We start from the raw sequence: 26237 nt of genomic DNA, 5'->3' as shown, positions 1-26237 counted from the left end.
GAAGCGATGTTTTTGATCCCGTGGAACAACCTGTTACATTACATTTCCTTTTATTTTCTCTCCAGCTTTCTTTTTTGCAGCACAACAACAGCACAGCTTTTTTGTAATCAGGCATAGTTTATGCATGTATGCTAATTGTGGGGCATCTAGGTGAAAATATTCTCATGCCAAAATGTTATTAACAACTTTGAGACACTTTTTTTTCATCAGCATTTTTTTTAAGGTTTCGCACAGATGCGCTTTGAAAAGGACCACATTTCTGATTGGGCAAGATCACACTCCATGGCAGCTGGTTCATTTGCTTCTCAAGATGACAGATGGCAAAACACAAACACAAAAAGACAGAGCCATGATTAAGTAATGAGAATGCCTGCCACAATAAGGAAACCACTACACATTTTTCTCACTTTTGCTGGTAAACTTTTACTTTTGCTCAATGAATGTGAGATTGTGGACAACAAAGATAAAAACCGAGACATTTACATTTAACAGTACTGTTGTATGTTTTGTAAGCTAATGAGCTGTAAGCATTCTGAGAATGTTTAACTCTAGTTTTAGGACATCGCCACAATCTAAAAAACTCTCCTTTTTTTATTTTTACTTAACTATGCTGTAAACAGCATAGTACAAAGTACAAACTTGACTTTGTGTTCGTCGCCTACAAAAGTGAGTTCACCACCACAATATAGATCTGAACGCAGGCAACGCGGTAAGTGGGGCCCTGGCCGGTGTTTTGCCCGCAGATGGGCAGCAGTGTTTGTGAACACCAGTGTGGCAGTTGGCAGGGATTGAGAAAGGGGGATGGGCAGATTGCAATGGCACATGCTCCAATTCAAATTATCCCTGGACCCATGCAGCAGCAGAGGACCTGCTGGGGCCCAGGGTGGCATTCATTATAACCAGACACAGGCAGGTCTGGTCAGCGCCTCCGTCAGCGACACCAGTCGTACATACTGGACATTCACCCGATTTAACAGTAATGAAATATTCCTTTTATTTGCCTATTTATCAGAAATCACCAGTAAATAGATTAAATGTCATGGACTGAATGACCGGAAGATAGTGAATGGGACCTTAATAGGTCAGTTGAAATGCATGAACAATGTCATAAGTGGTCCATCTAATGACGATGCAACATAATAAAATAATTACTGTGACGTAAACCAAAGCAACGCAAATCAAATTAGATATGAAATGCATTTTTAAATAAGCTAAATGTTTTTTATTTAAAACCATTTCTTTTAATCTGCATGTACTGTAGAGTGTGTGTGTGTGTAAGCTGGTGGGAAGTTACAATTATCTCTCTAATTGCATCTGTATTACTGCATGAAAAATGAGCTTTCTGGCATTTCTAATGCTGCTAAAGAGTTTGTGAATGAGCAAAGGGGGAGCCCAAATCCAAAGTGCAAATTTAATGATCTACATTATTGCTAACAAGTACAGCTCTTTCTTGGGCAGGGTGAAGTTAATTAACAGATTAGGGCGTCAGAGTGTATATATCCCACATACAACACTGCCCCAGGTTTAGACCAGTGTGTGTGTGTGTGTGTGTGTAAAGAAATGGCTCATTTGGAAATAAAAGTGTGGATTTATGTGTTTATGTCAAACCCAGTCATATGTGAGCTTATATCTGCTGCACATCAATGGAGTTTAAAAATGCCCATAGGGGGATTCATGTTAATGGGAGTGTTATGACACAGAGACATGTAAAATGCAGCCTGAACCAGCAGAAACATGAAGTGTGGTGGGGGAGAAAAAAAAATGTTTCTCTCTGGCTCATCACTGGACATGTTGATGGAGGGGGAGAAAGTGAAATTGACAATATCATTATAGGAGCGAACTAAAGGGGCGACGGTCCGCTCCACTCCACTGAAGTAGGGATGTCTACAGTGGAGGAAGAAGAAGAAGAAGGGGGAGGGTACCACTTTGTCACAGGCTGCTATGTAGATTAACCTTTCAATTAGTTGTTATCAGGTCCTCTCTCCATGTCTCGGTGCGAGCTTTGCAGCCTTTCGTTTGCAAACAGACGCCGAAATCCCACAGAAACCCGCTTCGGATATGTCGCCGCACATTTATCCTTCGACGTTTCCGCGATAACGAAGAGGAGTATATCCGAGAGGGGGGGACAAACTTGAAGAGGTAAACTACAAGCAAATATTTACGGTAGCTTCCATACTTGTTATATATCTTCAGCCTTGCATGAAACTTGGCGTTTAATTTGCTGTGTCTTGTCGCCCACGGCGACAGAATAGTCTATAGATAGACAGACGTGTCGGTTTGTGTGTGTTTAAAAAAAAAAACGGCGTGAAAATCTAAAGGTGGCAGTGTGTATCATTCCCTAATATAATATGGAAAAGCGAGAGAAGAGCGGAGGTGAAGCTTAAAAAAGACACATAATTGAGAAGCAGTGTGATGAAGGAGCTGCTTTTCCCAGCAGTCGTGTTAACTTGTATTCCCCCCTGAACGCCTCTTTTCCCTCCAGGGCTCACTATTTTTCCTCATTGGAGATACGTGATAGTTAATGGTGATAAAGAGGTCATGCCATCATCGCACAGCGCAACACAGGACGTTAATAATTTCGCTGGCAGACGCAGGAAAACCTACTTTTCCTCCCTCTTTGACGGAACATTTATTTATCGCCCTCAATTTAACGCCACACAGTTTAAATGTTAAACATCGGGAGAATTACGGCTCCTCTCGGGGAAATAATGAAAAGGGAGGGAGATAAAGACGAGGAAAAGGCGATAGCTTTTTAAGCCCTCGAAGACTTCAATGTGAAACCGACTATTTACGAGCACACTTTCTTCTCGTGTAACGTGTTCCACTTTGCAACAGCACCTACAGCCTTTTGTAGGTTTAATGCAAACAAATGATGGATTTAACAAACAGTCAATTAAAGTCTAAAATGATCTAAATCACTTTCAAGTGTAACCAAGTGTTTCAAGGAGGAATCTGAGTAAAGGTGGGCCGGTGTTAAACGCTTCGCAAATGAGGTTAAATATTTACGCCATTTAGTCGCCGTTTAGCTCGTTTGTGCTTGTTACAGTGTATTAATAAGTTAATAAAAGCACGTCGTCAAGGTTGGGGCTGGAAGTTCCGATTTTTATGCGCGTTAGACGTGAATGATATCAGTTCGTCAGTGAAGGCACCTTAAGAGGCGGGTCAATGGAGTGAAGTGACAGATCACAGAGCCAGTGCGGAGCCTCAGAGAGTGAGCTCATACATAAAGATTGACATGTGCTTTATCAAACCAGAAATCGGATCTTGTCTTTACAGCCAATATTGAAGTTGCTGGGGAGGGCACATTAGTGTAGGTAAGGTTTAATGAGACTCCATTGGATTGTAATCAGCGTCATGTCGGATTCATGTAAACTACAACATTGTAACAAAATGGCGACTGTTTAGGTGACATCAGTAATGCTGGCAACACTGTCATTTATCTGCTCAACTCAGCGAAACACAACTCTAGGTTTGTTGCGTCGTTATTAGCGGCTCGCTCCGTCGCCGTGTGGCTCGGCGCTGTTGTGCGGATGTGTCTGCGGAGCGTTTTAATAGCGGCAGCTGTCAGGAAAGTGAGCATTGATTATTTACAGCTGTCATTAAAGCTCGCGCCGATCACTTCGTCGTAGCGGAACGTCGAGCTGTCAAAAGTCGCGTGCGGGGGGGAAAAAGTAACGGGTTAAACTTAACGTATGCTCTTCCTTTTTTTTGCCCTGTTTCTGTGTTATGCATTACAAGTGTTTGTCTGGCGTTTTAGAAACAAGCGATAAATGTTAACTTTGAGGAATGTTACTTCGAAAATATGTGTCCCTTGAGGAGACTGTTTATACTTTTCCAGAACTCTCTCGAAGTTTGTTTTTTTTCACACCGCCTGTCACTCTGTGGAAACTTATTACTCCAACTAAATTGTCTCTTTTGAATTGGACATCTGCTTTGGTGTGTGGATTAGACTGTCAGGCAACGGATTAAGTCTGATTTCTTTAGCAGCCATGACAGCTCCTGCATCTGTTTTTATCCATCTGTTTCTCATGTTGTAGTGCATCTTAAAAAGTCCTGCATTCCTCTGCCTTAGCGTTTATATCTAGTATGTTATAACCCCATACTTAACAGAATGTGAATAATCAAAAAATATGCAACATTTACTCACTGCTTGAAATGAACTTGACCAATTTGTATCTCTCTTTTCTCCTTTTTAGATTTGATCTGGGATCAAATAAGTAAAGCTCCAATTCAGCTGGTTACAGCCTTTGTGGATTTAACTAGTGCCAACTTTTATCCTCAAGCCCAATGTCAGATACCCAGGATTGAGGAGAAATGTGTGGAGGCTGGCGTGGAGCGTAACTTTTTGACCTTATCGAAGATGTGGATGTACCCAGTGTTCAGCAGCAGAAAAGGGGAATCTGTATGGATCACGTTTTTGTGCGTCTAATTGTTCAACCATGGTAAAACTTGCAAACCCTCTGTACACGGAGTGGATTCTGGAAGCAATACAGAAAATTAAAAGGCAAAAGCAGAGGCCCTCAGAGGAGAGGATTTGTCATGCGGTGGCTACATCGCACGGACTGGACAAGAAGACCGTCCTTGAGCAGTTGGAATTAAGTGTGCATGATGGCTCTATTCTCAAGGTTACAAATAAAGGGAGCGCCTCCTACAAGGACCCAGGAAATCCCGGAAGAGTTGGATCAATCCCGCCTGCAAACGTGTCTGTGCCATCAAAGGAGTCTGTATGGAATTCAAGCGACCTGCGCCATATTGATTGGAATAAAATACTTAACAGGGCCATTGAGGGCCTGGATGATACCCATGGCTCCTCGCTGAAAAACATAGAGAGGTATCTGAGGAACCAGGATGACCTCTTAAACGTTGTTGATAACCCTGCTTTCCGACAGAGGTTACGGCTGGCAGCCAAGCGGTCGGTTAACAATGGCAGGTTGTCAAAAAACGGGCCGCGGTACAAGCTCAGCCATGACAGTGCAGACGGAAGGGGCCCTCGGTGTCTGAGCACTTCCCCCTTGGTCCTGTCATCGGTGACACTCCTCCCCCACGAGCGAGACCAGGTACACACACCTTGGCCTCTGTATTTCACTCCCTCACTTCATGATCATTCCCAGGATGTTTACGCTGTCTCATGTTGCTGTTATTACAAGGGGAATTACTGCCAAACTAGACAGGCTATTAATATGTTACAGGTTATTAATGTGTCATTGATTTCCCTTTTTTCACTCGGGCTTTGCATGCACTAAAACTTGTTTTAGAAATCCTTTTTGCAGTTTTTTACAGCGGTGTTTCCATGATAGCACGATCAAGGAGAAGTGGTGAAAGTTAAGACCACCACTGAGATGGATTTTTATTGAAAGGACAACTGTGGCATTAATCTTTGGGCCTCAAGCTTGAAGGATCAGAAGCAACGTCATCTCAAGTGTGTCTCCTTGAGGCTGTGTTTCTGTTGGTCTCCATAATAAGAGAGCTCGGATAATCAGAAAGTCATGCTGACAGTGTGTGGCAGGCAGTCTGCTGTAGACTTCCCAGAGGTTATGTAACTCTAGCCTAATGACCTTAAGGGATGTGGCTGGCTGTCTTGTGAGTTGTAAAACATTATTGAGGAGAATTGGTATAGTTTATTGGTAATTTGCAAAGGGAATAAGCATAAACTAGTATTCACAAACAGGACTGGGAGGGATGGGAACTGAAATATGTACAGGGGGATAGAATATTGGTCTCAGACTACATGCAGCTGTTATGACCTTTGTGCTAACTGAGAAACCCCAGAGAGGAAATAAAACCATATAAACAAACTTCCAGGTTGCATTGCTTCCACTGGCACCTCAGGGTTTGGTTTATAGTTTACAGAGGTTGTTTCTCTATTATTCATGCTTAGCTGTGATGCACACTACAGATAAATATGTGTACAATGGCAGCATTATTGTGCTTAATTTGCAATTGAAAAAAACAATCTCTCTCTTTCAAAAGCCCTGGAGAGTGTGTCATGGAAAACAGTGCTCATCTTGTGGCCTTCAAGTGCACTGCACAGTCATATTGATAGTTTGTTCTGGAGGCTTTTTTTTTGCATATTGTGTGTTGAGACCGATCAAGGTGAAGTGCGGCGTACTGTATTAGTCGATGCACAAGTTATGCAGCCGAAGTGGTGAGCAGCATCGGGCTGCCGAGATGTCACCCTTGCTCCCCACCAGTTTCACTGTGAATAATCAGGAAGTGACACCTTGATACTGCCGCCACAACTGTGACAGTGTCTGTGGTCAGGCCAAAAGTGAAACTGAGAAGTGTTTAGAGACGCAGTGTCCTGCAATGGTTCTCATAGCTGAGGAAGGCCTGCTGTTTTCCATTTGGAACATTTCAATCCATGGCTCCCGGGCTGATGACATCACCTAGCCTAGTTCACTTCAAAAGGATGAGACATCTCTGCTTGTTCAGTTGTTAAAGCAAAATGTGTGTGGAAAAAAAAGAGATACTTTGAGGTAAAAAAAAAGGAGCAGTCTTGGTTTAGAGTTTATTAGATTCTGAAGAGACTCTGGCAGGAACAAAGGCAAGGAATGAGAGTTTTTTTCCTGCTGTGTTATGCAACCACTTCAGTGCTCTCTCTCTCTCTCTCTCTTTCTTTTTCTTTCTCCCAGCACTGTTCTAATAGGACCCCACCCCCTCACTCAGGACAGCCTGCTCTTTTGAAGAGCATAATTTCCTGTAATGTACTTAATTTAGAATCCCTAAGTAAATCGTCAGCATCTCTTCAGCTGTGTTTATTTCTCTATTTGTACATGTTTTAATGGTGTGCAGATTGCAAATTGCCATTGGTTTTAATCACCAAGCCTAAGAATATTACCGATTGAAATTAATTCTCCAGTTCCTGGATTAGACTTCACAGCTCAGTCAGTGGAGACCGTGTTATGAAGGGAAGACTTTCAGCTGTGCGTCTTTCATCAGCACTATACACAGTATGCACATTAGCACTGATGTCTTATTCATTTCAAGCTCTTTACATCAGTGTTCTCACTTGTCTGTATAATTCCATTGTAGAAATCGCATAAATGATTTATTTTAACCCCAAACACTCGGATGTTTTTTTTTGTTTACTTAGTGGTGTCACTTTGCTCTTCCCAGTCTTCATAATACAAAATGACACACACAAACAAGAAGCCATCACCACACAGGCCTTGTTTTCAGATGCCTTTGGCTGTATTTCCTAGCAGTGATAAAGCAGAATGGCTTGTGATCAAGGACAAATGCAGACATGTCTGTCCGTCCCTGCTGTGAGTAAATGTGATTTGAACTCTGATGAGCCTTTAATTGACAGTTGAGTTAAGTATCAGGGTTATCTGCAGGCCTGCAACAAAGGATTTATTTTTTCTTTATTGATTGTTCGTCCTTTTTATTAGTCTATAAAATGTCACAAAGTAATGAAAAAGTCCTATTACAAACTAAAAGAACCCATGATCTCATCTTTAAATGGCTTGTTTTGTCAGACCAAGCAGTCCAGAATCTAAAGATAGTCAGTTTAATATTGATGTAAAAGAGACATTTTCACATCAAGTAGCTGCAGCCACAGACCGTTTGGCATTTTAACTTTTTTAATGAATGAATTTCTTTGTTAACTCTCACCAGTGATCACACAATAGTTTTAGCCCTGGTTTGATATATGAACAATACAAATGATCAACAAGATAATCCCACTTTTCTTATGTGACCCGAGACATGTATGAACTGTTAATGGATTTTCTGAGCTACAGTGTTATGTCATGAGTTGACGTTTAGCCTCATCTCACAGGAGCATGTTGGGGAGTTTGTATGTCCATAATCACAGCTGTGTGAGCAACAGCTTGTGCCCGCTTTCAAATATTGACCTGGCAGGTTGGAAAATAGAGTAATTATTGATGTGGCAGTGAACTGCCCGTCACAACTAATTGATACAACAGCAAGGAACAATGAATAAAGTCACACTGTTTTCTCACTGCGTTTCCCCCGGGGATTTGTTTGGATGTCGCGACAGGTTGAGCGAAGGACGCTTTCTGTTTTTTTCGGTTTTGTCGAGTGATGAAAACTTCAACTGTTGTTCGGAAACAGGAGGTCAGAATCATGTAGGTTGTGGAGGTTTGAAGCACAAGACGAGGACCCGCGTCATAGAAACCAGGAACTATTACGGGCATCCCCAGTGTACCTTTCAGCTCTCCAGTCAGATGTCGAGGCCTCAGTGTGCAAACTGATGATGAGGTTGGTTATTTATGGTCACACCCTGTGAATGTTGTTTTCCGTTAAGAAATTCCTGGTACACTGGAGGAGACAGCAGCTTGTTTGGTGCTCCTCCAGAGGCTTGTGTATAGGATCCAATATTTAAAAGGGACACCTTGTGAAAGCCATGATGCATCAGCCAGAGTGCAGTCTCATGATTGTGTGTTTTGACTGGCAGCTGTATGAAGACTTGACATTACATCTGTGCCAGTTTCCTCTGGGAAGTCAGCTTCTCTCCATTCTGAGTGATCAATGAGGAAATCCTCTTAAACTGTGAGCTCATATTTTACTTCTGAAATTTTCCATAAGCCCTTAAATGAGTGTTTGTTCTGAGACTTGCAACATTTACTGTGGATCACGGCAGTAACAATGAGAGCATGTTTTATTATTGAGGTAATTTGATTACATGCTGGTTAATCCTTTCAGACTGGAGTGCAAGCTTTAAGAATTGGATTAAGCCCTTAAACTATGATTACTAAGATCACTTACCCATTCAGATGTAATGGATAAAGGATGTGGATCTCAAATGCAGCACATCTCTGAGGATGAGATTCATTTATTATTCATTTCATTCTGTGAGAACTCAATGTTTTTTTTCATTCTTTGAGCTTATGCTTCCATTTCATATTTTTGAGGCAGTTTCATTAAAACCACACTCTGCTTTGTCTTTCTCTAACCAACAATATGCCAGACACAAAAAAAACATGCCCAATTCTGTTTTTTAAACAGTTTGTCTGTGTTTGTGTTCCCACCCAGCTCCGCGTTGACCCTATCCCAATATGCAGTTTCTGTCTTGGAACGAAAGAGTCAAACCGGGACAAGCGGCCAGAGGAGCTGCTGTCCTGTGCAGACTGTGGGAGCAGTGGTGAGTCGCCTTCACTTATTGGTTCTTCTGTAACGACTGTAACATGTTTTTCACACATGCAAAACAAATATTGCTTCTTGATAACTTTTGCTTGCTGGGAGTCTGTGATATCGAACCACAAGATGGTTACATTTTGTAATAGTTGAAGAAGAGAAGAAGCTGGCATTATTGACCAGTCCTAATGAGAAATGTTTCATGTTTTATTCTTTCAGAATAGTAGCAGGTGGCATGACTTGACCTTGTCAAATCTAGATCAGTCACAGATTGGCACAAATGACATGAGCATTACTAACATGAGCGCTGAAAATTGACTAGAACCTGTATTTCACTATGAAACCTCCTCTCATCGACCCTTTTGTAAAAGCTCAGCCTCAAACAACCTTGGAAATAGTCGTATGAAGCAGGTCTTGGAATTGTGGCGTTGCTCTCTTCCTCTCGACATTTTTTGCCTCTCTGGTTTGTTGAGAAGATTCTGGTCACGCGCTGCAAGTGTAAGGCCAGAGTGCAGGCAGGTCAGTTAGCGACAGACAGGTTAGCGAGCGAATCATTTCATGTGGTCTGAATAAAACGATTGGTTGTGTTTATTACAGTAGAGACAGGACTACAGACATCAGCAGTCAGAAGTGACTGAGACTTCAACAAATAGTACATTAAAGCTTCAAACCATAGCTTTGAACGTGATGGGGGAATAGAAATTTATCACATTGGTCCTGTACATTAAAGTAATTCCTTTGTTGCTGCATGCAATCAACAAATTCAACTTAATTTAAGATTTTTTTTTTTAACATTATAGCTTCTTCTAAATAAGAAAAAAATCAAAAAAGAAAAAGAACATTTATTTCAAATTTATATGAAATAAATATTCACAACATCAGTCAAGCGGATGTCACACTCTCACTCCACACTATGTCACTCTCCTAAAATAGATATATCGGAGGAAAATGGTTCTGATTGAGTGGCTAAAAGGATGTAATATTGCTTGTAACCCCCAGTGGCCCAACAAGGGCAGATGCTCCATAAGTGGCCAATAGAATCTGAAATTTTCTCTCAATTCAATCTCTTATAGTGTGCACGTGGCACAGCAGATCAAAGATCAACCCTTTTCCTGCTGCAGAATGGTGGCATTTCCTTGACTGTTCTTTTGTTCCAGACAAAACTGCTAACCCTCCATAAAATTACCTCTGCCAACCAAGGAGTCATTTATGTTTGAACAATTGTTTTAAATGCCCTAAGGAATTGTTCTCCTGGTGACATTTTTATGGCTCAAATCTGACTAAGTAGTGTTGAGGTGGTTTTCATTAACCGCTGGTAGTGTACACAAATTGTGCTCTCACTGTAAAACAGCTGTTTTACAACCATGAGAGGCAGCAGGGTGAGGGAGAAGGCAAGCTTTTACATGACTTTCATGGATCGGCTTCCATCAGAATGAGTGCTGCCACTGTTTCTGCCTCATTAGGATCAAATTATCTGTAATTAGCGGCTCAGATGTTTGATCGTACTGTTTTTAGACACAACTTGTGGCAGGGTTAAATGGAAAAAAAGAAAACGTGTTGTGGACATGAAGACCAACCATTGTTTTGTGGATGTTGTAATTTGTTAATATTTAACCTCGCCGTGTGAGTAAATGGAAAGTCTTGTCTCCAGCTCTGTGACAAAGTCAGTGCTGGTAAAAATGTGTCGTCCCTAAAATGCTTTTTATTTATTGTGTCTAAAGGGCATCCGTCATGTCTGAAGTTTTCCCCTGAATTAACCTCAAATGTGAAGAGATTACGGTGGCAGTGTATTGAATGCAAAACCTGCAGTTCCTGTCGGATACAAGGGAAAAACGCTGTAAGTATAATGCTGCATTTATCTCAACTCACACCGTTTTTGAGGTAGTTTTCACTTTGTGAATCCCTGAGGTGTTATCTTGTTTTTCCCCCTCACATTTATAAAGTCTCTTATATGCACAATTGGGCTTATTTTTTCCTAAAGACTGGAAAACAACAGGAGGGTGTTACATGTATGCAGCAGGGACAACCCTTACACATGCCTGCTGTTGTTGTCTTTCAGGATGAGATGCTGTTCTGCGATTCATGTGATCGGGGCTTTCACATGGAATGCTGCGACCCACCGCTTTCAAGAATGCCAAAAGGTGAGGTGTTTACACTGTCTGGCTTTTCTCTTTCCTCCTCTGCTGTCAATTCAAAGCATTTTCTTCACACACACACACACACACACACACACACACAGCCGTTTGGTGCTGTCACTCAGCACACAGTGTGGCAGCAGTGGCTTATTAGGAGCTTTGCATGCATATCAAATTATTCAAGCATCCTTGGGGAGATTTGCTATCTCTGGATTACAGTGTGACCCTACAGCAACACTTGTAATGATGGTGCATATACTGTAGTAGGACATTTGGCAGTCACTTCATACAAGTCTCATAGCTTTGCACAACAAGCTGACATGGAAGTCTATTTCTCTTGACAGAGAATTGACCCAGTGTTTTTCCTATGGATTTTTGCTTTGTGCTGAGTAATTGATTGTCATTGTGAGCTGGCGGGATTCTCGCCAGTTCTCCGTATTAAAGGAGATGTTTCGAATGAATGCACTGTATGTCCTTTGAATTGACGAACCCACCCTAAATAGTGCTCTCTGTGTTTGGAACACCCTCCAGGAACCTGGATCTGCCAAGTCTGCAGGCCGAAAGACAACGGGAGGAAACTGCTGCACCAGAAAGCCGATCAGATCAAACGTCGATATGCAAAGCCAATCGGAAGGCCCAGAAATAAGCTCAATCAAAGAATGTAAGTGTATGATATTCTGTGAAAGGAGGAACTCCTGTTGAAAATGATAAAGTATTGCTCTCTGTGTTGGGCGCTAATGAACGGGAATGTGGCAACATTTCAGAAAAGAAGTTCACTGTGGCTACAACAGCTGTATCGAACAGTAAATTATTATCATCATTATTATTATTATTATTGTTATTATTATCATTATTGTCATAATAATTTTAACAGGTTAATATAAACATCCATCACAGCTTACAGGTCGACATTGTGATTGGCCCTATTGGTATTTTGTGCAGAGTCATGTGATTTCATAAGAACAATTATGGTCAGAACAATTAAAAATTAAAACCCACATTGTTATTAAGTGGAATTATCCTTTACAGAGACATTAAACAAGAAAAAAACAGGGAATCCTAAGTAGATGGTGTTTAATGACTCAAACACAACTCAACTTCACAAAGTTGCTTTGGACGAAAAACATTGCACAGTAGAATATACTAAGCCATGCCATACTAAAAATACTGCATTATAAGTCAAGTACTAGTCCCTTATCATGTGTATACAGTACAGTAGGTTGGTTACTCTATGACAAATAAGCAGCAGTGTAGTTAAAAGTACAAGTCAAGTAGAAATATATAGAAGCAGAAATTGGAAATACTCAAAGTTCCCCAACTTTGGTACCAAAGATGTCCTTCTACAGCTCACTGTTGTTCTTGTGTTCACAGCTCTGTAACCAGTGGTGACGGCTGCATGGTAGCACTTGGAGGAAGGGGGTCACCTGGTAGGGGTCAAAAGATTACCGTCTGTTCCACACCTTCATCTGGTCATGCTGCATCTGTGAAGGACGCCAGAGACAGATTGGCTGTTGCAGACCCCTGTTGTGTGGTCGACGCCACCCAATTCACCACTTCCACCCCCACCACCACTCTCCCCCTCACGCCCACCTCCACTCCAGCTACACTCACCGTTAACAAGAAAACCAAAGGGCTTATCGATGGGCTTTCCAAATTCTTTACCCCCTCACCCGTGGGCCGTCGCTCGCGAGCGGTCGCCGTCGAGTCCCCTGCCAAACAGTTAAGCTCTAGAGACAAGGGCGCGCCCAAACTGTCCAGGCCCCCAGAGCCGTTTACTTTTGCTGCTGACGCCAGTCAAATGATAACCCCCTCGTCATCTGCACTTCCTCCGGCTCCCACGTTGCCGGGCTTTAGCCCCCCTACGCAGGTGTCCAGCAGCTCCACCTCTGCTAACTCACCCCAGAGCTCTTCCAGCCAGTCTAGTGTTCCATCCCTGAGTAGTCTCTGCAATAGCAGCCAACTTAAGGGACTATTTGATGGACTTTCTCACATATATACTACTCAGGGACAGTCGCGGAAAAAGAGACTACCGTGCTACGCGCCGCCTAAGCGCATGCATCATAAGCAGGATGCGTCCAAAACGGGGCCCCAGCCCTTTGGAAAGAACGAATTCTCTAAAAATCGGTTACACTCCACATCTGCTGGGCCGGGCCGACCCAGAGGACACCCGTTTAAGATGGTCAATCGTTTCAAACGTAACCCCTTCCTTAAAAAGCACAGGACACTAGGCAGGCTGAGGTATAAAGTGAGCCCTCAGAAGGGAACCCCCTCATCAGAGAAGGGAGACATGACAGACGGAAGAATTAAGCCTGAGAATAATCATGGTAAGCAAGGCTCAAAACTCCAGCCAAGACCTGCGTCTCCTCACCTTTTAAGTTTTTTTCTTTTGTTTTTTTTTAAAGCTTAACACTGGTAGTTTATTTATTTCCTAGAACATAGCTACGCTTTTCTTTGGGGAGGCACCCTCAGCATTCTAACACAGACTACTAATCTTCTTCTTTAGTTTCTCAAACCAGTTTCGTTGCGTTTTTGACTTGGCTGCGGAGTTTACGTGGCTTTCATCCTCTCGCCCGTTGGCTTTTGTCATAGTGCATGGCCCACTAACTCCCTCATGTTGCTCCTTGCTCTGTTCTTGACCCTGTGCAGTAGTGCCCGCATTGTGATCACTACCTAGTAAGGGCTGTAGTCACATCAGTGCTCTTCCTCATCCCACCCTCACTCTCGAAATCACCGTCTCCACTCAACCTCACTTCCAGTGGTCATTACACACATACAACCCAGTGATTCACCCACCCAAGTTGACTCAGAGCTGACACGATGATTATAGCCAGAAGTGCAGCAACCCTTACATTTCATTGTCTTCACAACTGAAGGCACAGTTTAAAAACAAATGGGATTTACTGTACTGGTTCAAGCAGTTCTAAACAATATACTACACAAACACGACCTACCCAGCAGCAGATTTCCATAAATATGTTAATGATAGATCACTTCCACATGAAATGGGTTTTTGTTTTGGTGGTTAAGTCATGGTGTTGATGTCTTTCATAAAATTACTGCCTGCTTTCCAGCATCAGTTGCTTTTCATGTCGACACTTGCTCCCTTCACTGCATCTGCTTCTTAATTCATGGGAAACTGTCTTGGTGGATGACTAAGCACATGAAAGCGGTTACGCAATTAGAGTGATTTAGTTTCACTTCATTACATTAGGGATTTTCATATAAACATGCAAAGATGATACATTATGAAATTCCTCAGAGACATGGCCTCAAACAGGCTCAGCAGCAGTACTCACAGTATAAGCATATTTGCATAAAATGCATTGATGAGATTATTCAGCCTCGGCTGCTTCAAACAAGGCCGGTGCTGATGTGCCATCTGATGTGTTGATGTTGTCTTATTGTGCCCGTGGCAGGCCACAACGGGGACCTGCACGTGAAGCAGGAGGCGCACACAGACCTCGCGGCCATGTCCAGAGACCACGTCACGGAGGAGGACATTGAGATGTTCAAGTGTGTCCAGCAACTCGCCGCGCAGGTGAATAAACATGTTTTTTCATATAGCTGTAAGTGCTGATCTGGTATTTTTAATATCCATCTCAAATAATTGTCCTCAAAATCCTCAGATTTATTGCTCATTTGTTAGTTTAACAGACAAGTTGACAGTGGAGTAACTGAACGAGCGAAGGATGTAGGTTAGGTGATAATAATGAAAAGGTATATCAAAATTATCCTCATGTAAGATTTGCTGGGTGCAAGTTAAACAATGGTTTGGTTGGGGTTTTTTTTAATTGTAAAACAGACTCCTAACTCCTGCTAGTAATGTAATGTGATATTTTCAGAAACGGTATTAAAAGAAACTGACTCAATACTGGAAAGTGATGGATCATGAGTTAGCTGGAATGTTGGGAAGTATTAGATTCTATATGAAGGACATGCATTCTCACACTTCTGACAGATTTTGCTACTGTATTCTTTCATTTTTGACATCTTTTAAAGCCAAGTGTGGCCTGGCTCCCAGCTACATAATGCAGCAACTCTTTCCTCATGTTAAGACCCTTTAACCATAAGTTGTTCCCAAGACAAGGCCAGTAACCAAAGCTTTTTGCTAGGGCCCCAATTTTGTCATGTCAGCACTTTTCCTGTTTTGAAATCACTGCTTAAAATATATTTAGCCAAATTGTTTAATACCTGACAGGATATTGTTAGTTGTTGGGTGGTGGTGTTTTTTTTTTTAACATTATATTGTTGTGTTTTGTTCTTTTATTCCTACCAACAAGCATGTTGTAACCTTGTTTAGACAAGTGCTATAGAAATAAAGTGTATTCTTGTGTTCACCTGGGAAATGTGAAGTGCATTTGTGATTTGACGCTTTCTATAACAATAGCACAGACTGGTGAAAAGAGACACTGTCACTGAATTATCTGGGTCATTAATGTCGTGTTAAATGTTTCTGCAGAGAACTGGATCACTGATGAACACAGACTCTGTGCGCTGCCCCGCAGTCATTGATTTTGGGAAGTTTGAGATCCAAACCTGGTATTCATCGCCTTACCCACCTGAATATTCAAGGTAATGTTGTTTTTTTTTCTTTTTTTTTTTACACAAGAATTATTGCCTCTCAATAAGTGGAGTCACAGTTTATTTCAAAATCATTTCAGAACTAAATCTCTCGTGCTGAAGTACAAACTGCAGCTCTCCCTTTTGTCACCACCAGATTACAAAAGCTTTATCTGTGCGAGTTCTGTCTGAAGTACATGAGAAGCAAAGACATTCTCCAGAGACACACAAAGAAGTGTGGCTGGTTCCACCCGCCAGCCAATGAAATCTACAGAAAGGACGACCTTTCTGTATTTGAGGTCAGCTTCCCTTTACAGCAATAAAGCAATAACTGTATGCTGCATGAGATTCCACTGAATGGGTTCTGGGAGGTGGAGGGAAAATGGGGACTGTTTGAACAGTGTCCTCTTGCTCTTTTTATTCCGTGCTTAGGTTGATGGAAATGTCAGCAAACTCTTCTGCCAAAACCTCTGCCTGTTAGCCAAGCTTTTCCTGGATCACAAGACCTTGTATTATGATGTGGAGCCTTTTCTCTTCTACATACTTACAAAGAATGATGAGAAAGGCTGTCATCTTGTGGGCTATTTCTCCAAGGTAAGAATTACAAAGTGATTATATGGGGAAATGAAGAAATGCCACACATGATATTTTTAATGGCTATGTTGACACAGGGAGACCTCTCCATTTTGTCGGGGTTTAGGTTTATTCACATACTAGTGCTTAAGCAATGAGTCAGATATTCAGTTATCATTCCAAAATGCCAAAAATTAAATAGTTCCTGCCTCTCACTTTTTTTCTTTTTAACATCAGTTTTGACCGAATATTATTTGGCTTTGGACCAAGGCTGAATAATTCATTGTTTTTCAAAAGGACATTGCTATTTTAATCAATGTAATTAGCAAAAGCTGCAATTTAAATATTATATTTTTGATTGTTAGGACTACAACAATGTATTTACTACTCATAGATTAGTAATTAATTAATGAATTAATTAATTTCCAATTATTTGGATAACTGATAAATTGGTTTAAGTATTTTCTGTATTTCAGAATATGTTCTAGTTTCTCTGCTGCTCTATGACACTAAACTGAATAGCTTTGGTCCATGAAGAAAGAAAAACATGTGTGATTGAAGTTTCGGGAAAGATATCTTACAGCATTTGTTTGTATTTATTGAATTGATTGAAACCACTAACTAATTAATCGATGATAAAAAATAATTAGTAGTTGTAGCCATAACCTGTTCTCCTTTATTCACTGTAGTGTAGAAGTAATACGTTTGCTGGTGTCATGTTGTAATGCTTCATTGTTTCAAATCTATACCACATATAATTGAATATTAAAGATTGAATATTAATTTAAAGCTTGCCTGAAAAACCAAATGTGATGTGTAAATGTCAAATCAAAAAGAATCACACGGTCTGTCAGAAAAATTGCAATTAGAATGTTTTTCCTTAATCATTCAGCCCTACTTTGAATTTTCAGATTTCTTTTATAAAAAGCAAATTTGAACATGTGACTTTGGGTTCTTGGAACCTGTGATGCACATTTTAACTCATACCTTATATTTTATAATTTAGATGATTAAATAGTACAAAAAAAAATATCTGACAGGTGAACCTTGTACAAAGATAGGTACAGTGTAGGCGTAATTCAGAACAGTGTGATACCTCTTAGTGAGAGCTCATCACTCTGTGTGCCTGTGTGTGTGTGTGGTGTGCATGTGCACAGCTTTAGACAAGGACAATGGCAGGTGCAGTAAATTGCCAGCTTCAGCAGAGCTCTGACATACTTGATCTGTTTCTCCTTCCCTCAGGAAAAGCTTTGCCAGCAGAAGTACAATGTCTCCTGCATAATGATCATGCCTCAGTACCAAAGGCAAGGATTTGGAAGGTTTCTTATTGATTTCAGTAAGTTCCTTAATGCTTTCTTAGACTGCTGGACTGGGTTTTTTTTTTTTTTTTTCTCATTGGTCTTTACAAACAATTTAAGATTAAAGGGTGATTTTCTTTTTGTTTTGCTGTGGGCAAGGTGCTGTTATTTGGTTAATGGTTTGAAGTGGGCTAATCAAGGGCATTCATGTTCAGTGCTTAGGCAATCACAGCAGATGAGGAGTGATAAACGTTACATTGTGGCCGTGTATGTTATTTGATGCCCAGTAATATTTAACCCTCACGTTTTCATGGAAATTGTCCCCATTTCTCTTCTGCTTTGCATGCGATGAGGTGTAGATCCTTTTATGATTCGGACCGGTAAATGCAACACATACAATATTTAAAGCCTTGTGGTCCACTTATGAAAACACTTGCTGCCTTGAGTGGATTTCTGTGTTCAGTTTCTTTGTCTTTATAAGCGTTTTATTATCATCGAGAGTTGTCTCTTTGCTGAGTTTGTGTGCGATGAAGACGAGGGGGATAGGAGCGCGTGCAGGGAGGGCGGGTGGTAATGGAGCATTTGATTTCCTGTTCACTTTGGGAGCCATTGAGACACAGAGATGCGAGAGGATCTCTGATATTGAGAGTGTGCTGATAACAAAGACGGGGATTAAGGGAGACTGAACACAGCTGAGTTCTGAGCTCTTTGAAGGCTTTATTGGAAAATGTAGCTTTGGAACTGGGAGTTGTTTAGATTAAGATTTTCTGTTATATTGGACTGTATTAGTGGAACACTTTGTCCCAGGTAGCTGTGAGAGCAGACACTCAGCGGGTGCCTGTGTTCAAAAATAATGGTCTCTTTCAAACCATAATTGAGAGGATTTAAAGTAGCTCTTTATTTCGGGTTATTAACGACAAAATACTTGCACGGAATAAAATAATACTTGTTTTCAATTAATTCTGTTGAATATTCATCTCTTGGTGTTTGTTATCACAGGCTTCCCTTTTTAGCTTTTAGTAATGAATATTGTTATGATTGCTGGAATATTATGTGTTTAGTGATTAGATTTGCTTGTTTGGTTCTCAGTAGTGGGTGCACATTAAAAGGCATTAATTAATTTAATGCTGCTCATAATGGATGACCCTTGACAGGGCTGCTATAAAACTAATTACACACAGATACACATTTGTATTAGGATTTTTACCCCTTGTTCTTTATCTCTCCTAAGTGCAGTCTCTTGTGAGCAATGATATCCAGCTGTTTCTGTGTTTCGCTCTATCGCTTTGTTTCCTCTTTGCTCCCCTCTGTCATCCCGCTTTGTTGCCCTTGCCAATAAGTATTATAGCTCATGACAAAAGGTTGAAGAAAAGGGAGAAGTGATTGCCTCGCTGCCAGTTTTACTATTTGAAGGTGAAAGTGTCACATCCGCACATGAATATGCAATCCATAAAGGAGAGGGAGAGTGGTTGAATTGCAGGCGGAAAAATAACCCAGCAGCCGCCTCTAGCTTGACTAAAGCATTTTGTTTTCGTTTGAATTGTGTCTTTTTAGGTTACCTTCTCACCAGGCAAGAAGGACAAGCCGGCTCCCCGGAGAAGCCGCTGTCAGATCTGGGTCGCTTATCTTACCTGGCATATTGGAAAAGTGTCATACTGGAGTACCTATATAAGCACCCAGATAAACACATCAGTGTTAAAGGAATAAGCAGGGCCACTGGGATGTGTCCACACGACATCGCCGCTACTCTCCAGCAGCTTGGCATGATTGACAGACAGGATGGCAGGTCAGTTTCCGAGCCGCAGTCTCCTTCAGCCCGTGCTATTTGCTTCTGTGTGCTGTCTGACTTATCCAGGCCATCGGGTATTTTTAACAGAGTATCCATTAATGCAGCTGAATATTGACAGAAGTAAGTCAGGTTAAGCACCCCCAAGGACATGGAGCACCTGCTGTCCCAAAGAGCTTGTCTTTGTGCTCATACTTAACACATGTCTCCTTTCTACTGTGGCCCATTATTTTTCGTGCACACGAACTCACGGCCTGTTTTAACTGTGACCTATAGGGTTGTTTTGATCAGAAGAGAGCGACTGATTCACAGGCACATGGAGCGGCTGCGGGCTAACCCACGTCAGAATGAGGTGGACCCTGATGCCCTGCGCTGGACACCGTCCCAGAGTATCAACGCGGTCCTGTCTGAGGAAGAGAGGGAGGCAGAAATGGATGTAGGTTTCCTTGCACAATTATCAAACACTTGTTATTTAGTTACACATGCCTGCAGTGCTGTTACTGAATGCTCGTTTGATTCGCTAGGGAGCCCAAATATAAGGCATTAATGGGAAACGCATTCTCTCTGTCAGCAGGCATCTAATGTTGTGCAAAATTGCCCTAAATCAGTTCCCCACATAATTGATGGTGCTGAATATTCCATGAAATTCAATCTTTCCACGGTTGCTTAATGGAAATGTTTCCTCTACGACGGGCCGACGTCCAATCTGTATCAGGAGGAACCTGCAGTGATTCATTTTTCATGATGTTAATTCCGATCTCTTGTTTTCCCATTAGCCTCGTTGCTCAGATGTTGGAGCCGTGCGCGTGCCTTTCCCAGAGATAATGTGTCTTGTCTGTTTAATTACCAGGCTGAGCGGCTGAAGGAGCAGGCCAGTTGCTGGGAAAAGGAGGAGAGAGAGGGCTACATGGTGAGTCATTCTAGCAGACCACCTCTCACCAAGGTCCACTGCAAGGTTCCCTACAGGACATATGAGCGCCGCCCGGCCACTTCCTGGACTCGGCGCTTCCAGAAGCCCCAGGAAATTAGCGATGATGAAGCCGACGATGATGACGACGATGATGACTCGGATGGCTCACCACCCATCCTGACAAAAGCCCATGCGATGCTCGCAGCCAAGAGAAAGGTGACTTTTGTTGCTTGCTGATGTGAATCACGCTTCCTTTTCACCACCACAAGTCATCTTTTATTCCCTGGTGATATAATCTCCTTGGTTATCTGGAATTTTATTCATAGGCAAAGTGGAATTGAATGTATCATTAGATATTTTCCTTCATTAGGGACCATGTTGTGTTGCTGTGCTTAGATGGGAAGGTTTGATAAATATTCATGAATTCACTGGAAGGTTCAGTGGCTTCCTCATGTCATCTGGAGCCTCCCTGTGTGCCTGCAGCTGTAGATAATAGATTGTGTTTTCACTGCTAGTATCGAGACTGTGCAGGATAAACCTTGTACTATTGTCAATGGTCATGGTTAATTTACTGGCCTCCTCTGTGCTTCTCACATCTGTTCTGTCTATATGGCACTGCCCCCTTGTGCTGGAGATAATATTACAGCCAGCTGCCTAGTGTCGGGGTGTCCTTATCAGCAAAAACAGTATGGAAACAAGAAAAGAATGACAGTGGCTGTTGGGGTTTATTTAGTGCATTAGTAGCAGTATTGATTTCACATTCTTCTTGTGAAGGATTTTGCACAGTAGAGTGGCTGAATCGTAGGCAGTCAGTGGGAAACAACTGGAGAATGTAAAATATAGACCTGCGGTTTCTGCTTACTTTGCCTCGTGCCTCATTTGTGGTTTTCCACACCAGGCTCCATTGCTGAAACATTTAGTCCAACAGTGTGGTTTTTACCATTTTACATTTAGCACAAAAGACTGAATACACTTCTGCTTAATCCTCACGGAGGTCATCCACCTAGTGCCCTAGTTTTAAGTCTGCAAAAGTGCTTTGCCGAGGATTTCTTCTGTTTTCACTGGCTGCTCTTGTGTTTGCGTTGCAGAGAACCATTGTGCTCAAGAGAAGAGGGCGTAAGAGAAAGAGAATAAACAGCAGCGTAACAACAGAGACCATCTCTGAGACAACCGAGGTGCTGAACGAGCCCTTCGACAACTCTGATGACGAGCGTCCTATGCCCCTGCTGGAGCAGACCTGCAGAGTGGGCGGGATGGAGGAAGATGAGGATGAGGAAGAGGAACAGGAGGACAAGCAGCCTATTATACCAATGAAAAGGCGGAGAGGTCGCCCGAGGCTGGAGAAGAATGCACACAAAGACAATCTTGAACACTGGAATGAAGGTATTTGCATCCTGACTGTCTCATTATCATATTGCACTATTACAACTGTTGTTGAACTTGTTTTCGGGAGATTGTTGCATCTCTGTGTCTTGTAGATTGTCACTCATGCCGGCCCACGTTTTCTGAAAGTTCCATCTCTTATCTCATGAAAGGAAAACAATGCATCTATTTTGTTTGTTTGTGATCTACAGGAGCTAACGTCCTGTGTAAGAGACCTGGCAGACCTCGTCTAGTCAAGCGGAAGAAAGGCTGGCCCAAAGGAGTGAAACGTGGCCCTCCTAAATGGAGGCTAAAGAATGAACGAAAGATGGGCTTCAAGCTCAACCTATACACACCTCCTGAAACCCCCATGGAAGCAGAGCAGCACCACATTCAGACCGAAGAGGCAAAAGATGAACCCGACCGAGATATCGTCAGTGCAGACGAGGGCAGCAGAGTGGACAGAGGCATGGCTAGTCCGGACGTAATTCAAGAGAGGCTTCCCTCCGAGCCCTCGAGTCCCGCTGACCATGACTCCCACAAGTCAAGCTCCCCCGAAGGGTCGCCAGTGGCCTCTCTGGTCTGTTCACCTGCAGCTTCACCTGGTTCCTTTTCCCCCAGGCCTGGCGACGACAGAGGTGATTCCCCAGAACTACCCGAAGACGACCAGCGCGAGAGTGAACATGAGGAGGAGGAGGAGGAGTCCCCAACCAAAGATGCAGAACACAGCACAGAGGGCCACACAGCGCCACTGGAGAATGACAATGAAGAAGATGAGGATGATGATGAGCAGAGAACCCAGATTGAGGATCAGGATGCTGATGATGAAGATGACAGCCACAGCAAGACAGCACAGCCGGAGAGCTATAAAGCAGAGTTGGAACAGAGTTTGAAAGAAGTCGCTGAGTGTTTTTTAGATCCAAAAGAAGACAATGACTCTGAGCTGAGTCAGCAGGTTTCTACAGAACCACGTAGTGATGAGGAACAAGCTACCACTGCAGAAAGCGTCCAGGAGGCAGTGACAGACACAACAGTAGCAACGCCACCTTCTGAAGCCGTAGCAGTCACCGCAGTAGCAGCTGCAGACTCCGATAACCCTGTAGACTCTGAGTCAGAGGAAGAGAGCACACCCAGTCCCTCCCCAGAGCACCCACCTTCTCAGACTGCAGAGAGCCAGCCGCTCAGTCCCGTGCTCAGGGAGGACCCTCCAATCTGCACAGAGATTGACTCAGAGACAGTCCAAGCTGTTCAGTCCCTGACACAGGAGAGTGAGCGTGAGACTGTTTTCCAAGACTGTGTGGAGAGCCAGGAGCCCTGCAGGACTCTACAGACCTATGCCCACGTGGCCCAGAGCCCCCAGCTCACGTCACTAGATGATTGCCCCCAGTCAGACCATAGCAGCCCCCTTTCCTCTGCGCAGTCCCACCCCAGCCAGTCAGTGCGCTCTGTTAACAGCCCGGCTGTCTCCATCCTGGAGAGCGGGTACACTCAGATCAGCCCCGACCACAGTGCCATCTCAGTGCCCTCGCTCCACAACATGGAGACCAGCCCCATGATGGACGTGCCGTCCGTTTCGGATCACTCTCAGCAGGTTGTGGACAGTGGCTTCAGTGATCTGGGCAGCATCGAGAGCACCACGGAGAACTATGAGAACCCCAGTAGTTACGACTCCACCATGGGGGGCAGCATCTGCGGGGCAGGTCCCACCCAGAACAGTTGCTCCTACAGCAGCATCCCCCCCAGTGGCTTGGCCCAGAGCAGCTGCGCTGTGAGTCAGCAAATGGCTGCCGTCAATCCCGGTAGCTGCGGCATGATTCAGCAGAACAGCTTGAGCTCGCCGCCGCATTGCAACGTGAAGTCGCCCCAGGGCTGCGTGGTGGTGGAGCGGCCTCCCAGTAACAGCCAGCACAGTCAACACAGCCAGCGCAGTCAACACAGTCAACACAATTCCCACAGCAGGCACGGCCCACACAATCAGCACAGCCAACACAATCAGCACGGTCCACACAATCAACTAAGCCAGCACAGTCAACACAATCCACACACCCAGCATAGTCATCACCACAATCACCACCTGCAGCACAATCAGCTCAGCCAGCACAATCAGCACCCTCAGCATAGTCTCCACAATCAACACAGTCAGCACAGCCAGCAGCAGCCAATGGCACAGTGCGCCATACCCACCAATTTCACCACCACCATGCAGCTGGCGGACATCCCCGAGTCTGGCAACACAAACTTTGCCCTCTATGAGAGGATCAACCACCAGGGGGAGTATGGCGGTGGCCACTACTCTCAGTCGTCGGGGCTGAGTCTGGCCAAGCTGCAGCAGTTCACCAAAACGTTCATCGACCACCCACACCCGCTGCCTTTCAACCACTCGGCCTCGCACCCCATCACGTCATATGCAAACACGCCCTCACTCTCGTCACAGCACTCCAGCCTGGTCTCCTTGTCCCAGACGCCACACAGAGTCCCCAACCCACAGGTGCAGGCCACCATGACCCCTCCCCCAAATCTCAGCTCCCCACCGCCCATGATGCTGCAACGCAACATGGGCATCTCGCCCTCGCAGCGGATCCAGCCCCAAATGGCGTCCAAGGGTCACATCTCCGCACGCTCCAAGTCAGCCCCGCTGTCGCACCACCAGCAGCAGATGTACGCGCGGCCGCCACAGACTGTGGCCATGCAGGCGCCGTCCAGGACGCTGGCCACCATGCCACGCATGAACATGAGTGTGAACATCATGCCGGCGCCAGCCTACAATGTCAACTCCATGAATATGCCCTCCCTCAACGCCATGAATGGCTACAGCATGAGCCAGCCCATGATGAACAGCGGCTACCATGGCAACCATGCCTATATGAACCAGTCACCCCAGTACTCTATGCAGATGGGCATGATGGGAACACAGCCATACCCCCAGCAGCCCATGCAGGCTCCACCACATGGCAACATGGTGTACACTCCAGCTGGTCACCATGGTTACATGAACACAGGCATGTCCAAGCAGTCGCTAAAAGGGCCTTTCATCAGGCGGTAACTCTCGGACTGAGCTGGTTCTTCTCATGTGCATTTTGCTGTTTGAAGATGCACTGATCTGGCCTTGTTTTCTCCTTCTTTTTTTCTTTTTTTTTTTAGTTTTTTGTGTGTGTGTTTTTTTTTGTTTTTTTTTGTTATTGTTTATTACTTAAAAACCAGCAGCAGCACTTGGAAAGAATGCAAAATTTTTCATCAATGAGTAAACTTTAAAGCTATTGTTAAAAAGTATTTTTGTTCCTCCAGATGGGAAGCCTTACATCATTACGATGAAAATCTATTTAATTAGTGTTAGTGTCTCTGAAGTGTCTTTAGAGCGGGTGGGTTCAGAGCTCAGACGTAGAGGTTTTTCATCAGTGCTCTCGCAGTCGTGTAGCAGCCTCAAACCAAGCCATTTAATGTGCCTGCTACAAGTGGAGTTAGTGGCTGTTTGAACCTGTTCAGTGTACCTGTCTAACAGTGCTGGCAATTAGTTTGTACTATACTCATGCCTTTGTATATTTAAATTATTGTACTTATTTTGTAAAGTGACAACTAGCATGCTTCAGTCTCTGTTAGTGACAGTGCATTGAGTAGTACTGTACAAGTGTTGTGCTTAATAGCAAGCCATTTTAAAAATATCTGGCCTTTATTAGGTTTCCCTCCACAGGGAGAAAGATGAAACTATATTTTGTTAATTCTAATAATGTAAAAAAAATGTAAACTTAGTCCTGTTTTCTGTTCGGTTTGAGAGGTTTTATTGCTATGTATGTATAATTCTGAAGTCTTTTTGTAACAGATCTCCTTGAGGCAGCTTTCTGTTTAATAAAGCAGACTGATTTCTGTCGAAATAACAAAGCATATCTCAGTGTTTGTACCCTGACAATTCTAAAACATTTCAAAAAGTCCAGAAGTGTGGCAGAATTTAAAAAGAACTAAATGATTATAACGATGAATAACAATAAAGAAAATATAAATTTAGTCCAAAGTTGATATTTTACATAATGCCTTTAAAGCTACGTTTTCATTCCATCTGTAGATTTGTTTTCTATCTTTATAAAATGTTGGATTTATATTTTACCGAAGTGTAGAAGAATAGAGCCTGTGAATAGACCAAACTAAGCTAATGGATTGCATGTAAAACGCAACTTGTACTTGTGTTTTTGTTTATATTGCTCTTTTGTAGCCTTTGTACCTGTACAGAGTTGCTGGTAAGAACGGGGGGAAATACCTGGCTATGTGCACAAAAACAGGACAGAATGACATTCTTGTATTTATGACTTTTTTCTCCTTTTGTCAGTCACTTAAAATGCTGTACATTTTAGCATAAGAATAAATTATGATTGACCATGTACTTGATTGTTCTCCATTAATTTGAAACATCGAGTGACCTGAGGCATGTCACACAATGAGAATGTGTTTGTGTTGAACCAGGCAGATGTTTACTTGGCAGAAAAAGTATTTTAAAATAAAAAATAAAAAACTTTTGAGCTTGA

General features: G+C 43.1%; 1 protein-coding gene across 8 annotated transcripts; it reads left to right on the top strand.

Moving 5' to 3' along the window:
- The first annotated feature begins 1770 nt into the window (after positions 1–1770).
- kat6b (K(lysine) acetyltransferase 6B) lies at positions 1771–26237 on the top strand. Of its 8 annotated transcripts, none has more exons than XM_044013548.1 (17): positions 1771–2139; positions 4197–5057; positions 8998–9106; positions 10821–10936; positions 11159–11240; positions 11766–11895; positions 12606–13558; positions 14651–14772; positions 15694–15806; positions 15952–16093; positions 16227–16388; positions 17610–17703; positions 19220–19451; positions 19728–19887; positions 20302–20577; positions 21450–21744; positions 21936–26237. In XM_044013548.1, exons 2-17 carry the CDS (start codon positions 4440–4442, stop codon positions 24764–24766), a joined length of 6435 nt encoding a protein of 2144 aa, XP_043869483.1. In that variant the 5' UTR covers positions 1771–2139; positions 4197–4439; the 3' UTR covers positions 24767–26237. The 8 variants fall into 8 exon arrangements, with proteins under 8 accessions (XP_043869483.1, XP_043869488.1, XP_043869491.1 ...); XM_044013553.1 differs by having other exon boundaries at positions 1771–2163; XM_044013556.1 differs by having other exon boundaries at positions 1775–2139; positions 12606–12661.

The sequence above is a fragment of the Solea senegalensis genome, linkage group LG18 (assembly GCF_019176455.1).
Source record: "Solea senegalensis isolate Sse05_10M linkage group LG18, IFAPA_SoseM_1, whole genome shotgun sequence".
NCBI classification, from domain to species: Eukaryota; Metazoa; Chordata; class Actinopteri; order Pleuronectiformes; family Soleidae; genus Solea; species Solea senegalensis.
The sequence above is the reverse complement of the archived record's forward strand: the minus strand, read 5'-3'. Positions and strand labels throughout refer to the sequence as shown.